At 43.3% G+C, this 7,203-nt stretch overlaps 1 protein-coding gene across 7 annotated transcripts; it reads left to right on the top strand.

Annotated features, from left to right (window-relative positions):
- The first annotated feature begins 843 nt into the window (after positions 1-843).
- LOC112284354 (scarecrow-like protein 21) lies at positions 844-5,558 on the top strand. 7 transcript variants are annotated; one of them, XM_090253632.1, is made up of 4 exons: positions 1,216-1,532; positions 1,791-1,964; positions 3,028-4,001; positions 4,243-5,558. In XM_090253632.1, exons 3-4 carry the CDS (start codon positions 3,192-3,194, stop codon positions 5,404-5,406), a joined length of 1,974 nt encoding a protein of 657 aa, XP_090109758.1. In that variant the 5' UTR covers positions 1,216-1,532; positions 1,791-1,964; positions 3,028-3,191; the 3' UTR covers positions 5,407-5,558. The 7 variants fall into 7 exon arrangements, with proteins under 7 accessions (XP_024379851.1, XP_024379885.1, XP_024379861.1 ...); XM_024524083.3 differs by lacking the exons at positions 1,216-1,532; positions 1,791-1,964 and adding an exon at positions 844-999; XM_024524117.3 differs by lacking the exons at positions 1,216-1,532; positions 1,791-1,964 and adding an exon at positions 861-999 and having other exon boundaries at positions 3,042-4,001.
- Positions 5,559-7,203: the final 1,645 nt, after the last annotated feature.

Here is a 7,203-nt window from a genome sequence, read left to right as displayed (position 1 = left end):
ATTATATTTTGTTAAAATTGAATTCACTTTCTGTATATATATTAGGAATCATTCTAAGAATATCAACATTTTTTTTATTGAGTAAAAAAAAACTATACAAATATGTCTAGTGAGTCGCTTCCTCCACCCGTTTGGAGGTTTGTGATATGAAATTCTGGATTCTTATTAGCCAACGGTGTCGGATTTGAACATGCGCACTCGTTTATCACTTTCAAGAGCATCGAATCCCCAGACCACTCGAGTCTGCAAACAGTGCCTGCGACCCACATCCCGACTGATTTCATTGGCTTTATCCTCCACTGTATCATTTTTGGCAGTTCGCACATTATGATTAAACAAGTTGTGAGATTCTTTTGGATATGAAATCAAGTAGTGAGAAAAATCCCCTGAAACATCTGATTTCGCAACGATACAACTAACCGCTTTGGTTCCACAAGAGACTGTGGGGAGGCAAGGTGTTGGATTTGATATTAACCTGGAAACTTTAACGGCAAACTGGACCCACATACACACGACATTACAGACACGAAACACTGTTTATCTGAAAACATGTGAGTTACTTAGAAACGCAAGTCGTTTTGCCTGAGAGCCTCTCCGACGGTGGGCAACATTTTACTTCAATAGCTCACATTACGGCATGGAAATTAGTGCCGTGGAAAATCTCTACTCATGAGTGCACCAAAGCTTCATTGTCCCCTTCTTCTGAGTTGTGGATTGACAGTAAAGCTGACGGAGGCAGTAAGTAGTAGGGAGCAGTAGTCTTAGGATTCCGCGTTAAGTGGTGGACGTGGGAGTCGGTCGTAATGTCGGGTATTAATGGATATTGGAGGGTATCATCCTTGGAGGCGGATACGACGTGACGTTGGTACCACAGTGGAATGATTCTTTGGTGGATGGGCCACTTGCCGAGCTTTGGCTATGGCGACTTCTCCTGACCACGCGAAGCTTGTCGGGAAGAAGAGCGTGAACGTGGGAGAGACTGAGACATCGTCCCCGCGGGTGAGTGAGTATTGAAGCGGTCGATGTCGCTGGTGTTGCTTGTCTGCGTCCTTCAATTTCACAGATTCCTGCGGTTTCCCGAAGCTTTTCGCGGTGAAATCAGACAGTGAATAGTCGAAGTTGGTTGATCTTTTTAAAAAAATTTCCCCCTTTTTTTTCTTTCTTCGATAGCTTTCTGCGTAGTTTGGTGTGCACGGTGTTCGGAGGTAAATCAAGGGTTTCCCGAAGCAGTCTTGTACAGTGCAAACGTAGGACGGGCCTTAAAGCGGGCTGGCGCGACGGTGCTCTGGTTTTTTGTTTCTGGAAATCGAAAAGAGCTTTAGTCTACTAAGACTTTGGTCCTTTTTTATTTTTTTATTTTTACATAAATTTGTGGCGAAGGGTTGTTAATGTCGGTGGATGTTGTTGAGGGAGAGGACGTGGCTTGGGCTGTGAGTTAGGAGCGTCTTTGGATTTGGTTGTCAGGGTGTCGAGTAGTGCGAGGGGCGGCATTTGTGTGGGCTGTGAGTTTTCTCTCTGCTTCAACATAATTTGTAAGTAGCTCCTTGGCGCGGTACCCTTGCCTTTAGTGGTGCTAGGTTTTGATGACTCAGGTGTCGTAAGAGAGTAGGGGGTTGGGAAAAGGGGTTCTGTTAGTGAGATACACAGTTTGTGAGTTTTTTCGAGGTTGTATTGTTTTACTCTCTTACATTTTTCCGTGGGGGTGAGAACCGTGGAGGTTTTAGAATTTTGTGGTGTCGCAACTAATCCCTACCCGAGGACAGAAGCTTAGTGGAATTGTTTGACTGCAGACGTTAATTGTCAGCCTGCATTCTTTCTATTACTGTTAGACGATGGAAGTACCTAGGTGCTCATGGCACTTCCGAATTTGTGAAGAAATTGAGGAGCAATTTCTTTGATTTAGATCACCACATACAGACTCTTTGAACGCGTTACAGTTTCTTATTCTTGTGCATCCTAGCACGGTGCGTGCACCAAGATCATAACCATACTTGAGTAGATATTTTTGACTATTTTTGTGCCACATGCATGAAGGCAGTTGATGGCTCATCATCAAGCTTGCAGAGATTCTCCATTTGCAAGCTATAGGTTCAGTCTATTTTTCAGCGCTCTTGCAGGTTAATCTACTCTGCGGCCAGCTTGTTTTAGTAATGACTTTAGCTCCCTAGTGTAGCGTGAGGGCTAGTAAGTAGGCACTGACCACTGTTATTGTTAGAAGAGTTACCATTTCTGACCATTTTCTAGCGATATGAAGCAGGAAAACACTGTCTGTTCGCTTGTTTTACGAATGAAAACTATTTGATGTCTTCTCTTCCTTTGTCGCATAAGTCGAGTAGGCATGCGCTAATTGTTCGATTTTGTACATGGTCGTGCGGGTTTGTACATATACTTGGCGAATATATTATTACTGTACGGAATCTCTGCGACTTTTTGCATTCAGTGCAGTCAGTAATTGAGTTTAGTTTTCAAATATGGGTAGGAATCCTTTTTATTTTATTTTAGTATCAGCCCATGAATACACTAATGTTCTACGAGGTTAGTGCAAACGGCGTTTTTATTTATGATTTACTACCTTAAAGCCCTTCCTCCTAGGGCAACCAGTCGTATTCGTGATCAACATATTTATTCGTCGTTTTGAAGGTACTGGAATAACAGTATTTACAGGCTGTACGGAATGAAGCAGATAGTTGAATGATATTTGGAAAGTGTAGCTCAGTCTTTGTTATAAATAAACACTAAATCACTCATAATCAAGACTGAGCTACACTTTCCTGATCAGCTGTACCCGTGCGGGTGGTAGGTTATTGCAGACCTTGCCCCTCCGTTAAGGTGATTTTAGTTGCTCGTTATGCGTCTTGTTGTTCTATGATGCCATCAGCAGCCACGTCTGTTACCTTCGAAGAGGCTGAGGTCTCAATTCCGTGCAGTTTTTCTGTTGGTCAGGTCCTCTTTTCGTTGCGAGTACTTCATTTGAGATGTTCTTTTGTTGATATGAATACTTCCTTATTGTACTAACATTCTGAGCAGTTCTACACTTGCAGGAGGTCACATGAGAGATTGCACGTGGATCACACTGCACAGTTTCAAGATTCGGGCGAAGCCATTTTCTTGACGACCAGCTTGTGCAAGGGAGAAATAAACGTAGTACAAGCTCTGTTCCTGGAACCTCCTTGAGTTCAGTTTCCGCGAGTATGAGTGTGCAGTATCGACCGGAGCTGGGTACTATGGTTCTAACACCTGGATATCCACCAGGCAAAGAAAGAGAGTATTTGTCAGACACTGCTAATAGTCAACAGACACCCAGCTATTATGGTGCGCAGAAGTCTTATGCGGATGGTCAAAGGCAGAGTGCATATGGTATGAAAAACAAAAGTCACAGTTCGCCTGTATCTCCCCTATCTCCGCAAGATTCATCTCAGGCCGCTTCGGATAATGGACAAAGGATGTCTGCAGGCTGGAGCTCTGCATCTTATCAGAGCGAATCCTCCTCTCATAGTGATGGTTCTTTAGAGGGTCCTGGAAAACTGGAAGAGGCAGACTATTATGGACGCCAACATCGTCATGGTGAGCAGTTAACTGGGTCAGTAGCATATCATAATACGCCGTCTTCTGTTTTGAGACCCATGGGATATCCAGCTGAAACTGCTCAGGCTTATCAAATGCCTAACTATCAGCAGGCCGTACGATATATACCAGAGGAGCAATATGCCCAGTCTCAGAGCAATTATGCGCAGAGGAACCCAGAAATGGCACATATGCTGCAAGTTCTGGAGAGCGCGCTTTTGGATGACGACGATGGTGCAGATTTGCCAGGATCTCTTGGGAATGGACATGATCCTGCATCAGAAGGGAACTGGGCAGACACGATTGAGGAGTTTATGGCTGCCGATGCCTCGCCAGCTGATTCATCCACTGTAACGTCAGCTACCACTCCACCTGAATATGGGAAGCAGTGTCGCAACGGGAGTACAAACAACTATACTGGAGCCGTCACTGCTAGAGTAAGCCTCAGTATTCCTTCTCTTTGTAGACTGCGCCTATGTTGCAATTTCTGAGCCAATATTTGATGAAGGGCCTTGTTTCCTCTCCGTGTAGCTCCAGTTCTTAAGAAAAGTACGCTTTTGTTCCGAGCCTTACGGCAAGTAGCCTCTATATTGTTAGCGTACGAGAAAGGGGACCAGACTTACTGTTTCGGACAAGGGAAAACTTCTAACCCTGACCGAAAATGATTCTTTTGTGCAGGTGGAAGAACCACCTCCTCAAAAATTGGTTGTGGGAACAAGGAGTAGATCAGAACAGCTGCTTGTAGCTTGCGCTGAAGCTCTCTCAAATAATGATATGCCGTTAGCGAACGTACTAATCGCTCAACTCAATCAAGTGGTTTCCATATATGGTGATCCAATGCAGCGTTTGGCTGCTTATATGGTCGAGGGTCTTGTGGCTCGGGTCGCTGCCTCAGGAAAAGGCATTTATAGATCACTGAAGTGTAAAGATCCTCCGACCAGAGACCTACTTTCAGCAATGCAGATTCTGTACGAAGTCTGTCCATACTTTAAATTTGGGTACATGGCAGCTAATGGATCCATCGCTGAAGCTTTTCAAAATGAATCTCGGGTTCATATCATCGACTTTCAAATAGCTCAAGGCACACAATGGACAACTCTTATTCAAGCCTTGGCTGCTCGACCAGGGGGTCCACCTCACTTGCGAATCACTGGTATCGATGATCCTATGCCTGGACCGAATTCGAATGCAGGTGTTGAGATGGTTGGGAAGCGGCTTGCTAAACTAGCGGAAGCTGTTGGAGTTCCCTTCGACTTCCATCCTGTAGCGAAGAAAGGGCCAGAGGTAGAAGCATGGATGCTGGAGCGGCAGCCGGGGGAAGCTCTTGCAGTCAATTTCGCCCTACATCTCCACCATATGCCTGACGAGAGTGTCTGCACAAGCAATCCTCGGGATCGTATACTGCATATGGTCAAAGCCCTCAACCCCAAAGTTGTGACCCTTGTCGAGCAGGAGTCTAATACTAACACTGCTCCATTCTTTCCACGCTTTTTGGAAGCTATGAATTACTACGCTGCAATATTTGAGTCTCTGGACATTACCTTGGCCCGTGAGAGCAAGGAGCGTGTGAATGTTGAGCAACAATGTTTAGCTCGCGATATCGTCAACATCATTGCTTGTGAAGGTATTGATAGAGTTGAAAGGCATGAGATGATGGGGAAATGGCGCGCGCGCCTGACTATGGCTGGTTTTCGTCCGTATCCTTTAAGCCAAACAGTGAACAACACAATAAAGACATTGCTGGAGTCATATAGTGATAAGTATAGACTTAAAGACGAGGGCGGAGCACTTTATCTGGGCTGGAAGAATCGGTCCCTCATTGTTTCCTCTGCATGGCAGTAGATCTCGTCTGTTCTCACTGTATATATTCTTATAGTGTGGTTCAGCCTCGAGTTATCTGAGGACCTGTCTCATTTGGTAAGGCTAAATTTCGCTAGAATCCTATGAACTTGAGTAAATATCTGCTTTTGAATATCAGCATTGTGCATTATGAATTGACTGTTGGCTGCATGAAGATCTCTTGAGCTTGTGTAGTTTTTATGTCTCCTATCATCCCTTAATTTTCATCCTTAAGTTTTTATCCTCGCGGCTTAGTGTTTTGATATGCTCAAAAAGGGTTTCCGTGTCTCCTAATTGGAGTGTATTCTCGATTGATAAGTTTGACTCTGATCGCAATTTTAGTTTTCAGGTTCGCTCAGTCGTTTTCATAGAATCTCCTGAGATGTTGGAATGCTCTAATACTGCCTTGTCTAAGGCTGTTTGCCTCGTTTGGAGAGACTCTTAGTGATGCTTGTAAGTTAACTAATTCCCTATGAATGTGTAAGTTATGGTAATAACTAATCGATGTCGATGTATGACTGACTTGGTGAGGACCTTTCCGGAGAGGTTACAACGATCAATCTGAGAAGGCAGACTTCTTCGCTTATCAGAAGTCTACTGTATATACCTATGTTGTATCAATGCATCGGTGCATCCCGAATGTTAAGATGATTATCATTATTGGCATGTAAACCCTAAACTATCTCTTTTAACGAGTTTGAGGTGTTATAATTCTAGAATTGAGCCCATGTAGCATGGGAAGCACTGTAGGTGCACTTGCATACAAGCACTACCGTTGAAGCTTCGATTCGACACATTTATCCTTAGATTGAGGGAGTCATATGACTGAACTTAAGTGTGGACTCAACTGCTCTCAGAAGATTCTATGGAAACGGCTAAGCGAACCTGAAAACTAAAATTGCATAGACTCATCTAACTGGTAATTTCTTGTCCCACTGCGATTATTAACTTATACCCCCTGGCCAGTTGTAGTAGATGTTGTATTGAGATATTTGCGTGCAGGTATTGTGTTCGAGATAGCCTGAGCCACCTTTTCGAACATTAGGGTTTTGACAGTGGGACTGGCTGTCATACATGCTGTTACTTCCACAATAAGAGCGTCTCCAAGTTAAGTGCTCTCTACCAATAACTGACCTCCGGCATTTGATCTAGTGTTAAAACTGCAACTGCTCAATTAGGCTTCTAAGACGGAAGTTATTGAATCCTGTGGTTGTCACATTATGAAAACCTGCTCTTCATGAATCCGCACCGTTTGCTGTAGATGGATGTAAGCGAACAAGGACCTTTTCCACAAACATGAACTTGTGAATATTTCCATTTAATAGAGAGAAATACACAAACCGAGAGGTTTCATGCCCTTGTCCCCTTGAGAGTGATCTCGCCATATCAGTGGGTACCCACCATTCTCATTTAGAACAAACCTGTCACTAACTGAGGGAACTGGGTAGTACTGGGTTCGAGGCCCACTGGTTAGTATAAATAGCAGCTAGATTGAAGGATTATGGTGGCTAACAATAAACTAGGCAATCTCCTTTTCTTCTATTAAACTCGTAAATTCCACAACTGACAACTATTTTGTATTGTCTGCAGAGGTGATTTCGTAGAATTCATTGACATCAATATGTTAGAAGTATTCAGAGTGTCAAAAAAAAAAAAAAAAAATTAATGGTAGTTTTTTTTTTTTTTTTTTTTTTTTTTTTTTTCTTCTTCTTCTAGCATTCAATTTTAACATTTTGCATAAGGATCTTTATACCTAGAAGTCCATTTTTAAAGGATATGGTTTAAAAGCCTTACCAAAGT

This window comes from Physcomitrium patens, chromosome 1 (assembly GCF_059467195.1).
Source record: "Physcomitrium patens ecotype Gransden chromosome 1, ASM5946719v1, whole genome shotgun sequence".
Taxonomy (NCBI): domain Eukaryota; kingdom Viridiplantae; phylum Streptophyta; class Bryopsida; order Funariales; family Funariaceae; genus Physcomitrium; species Physcomitrium patens.
Note: the sequence above shows the minus strand (reverse complement) of the source record. Positions and strands in the feature narration are given on the sequence as shown.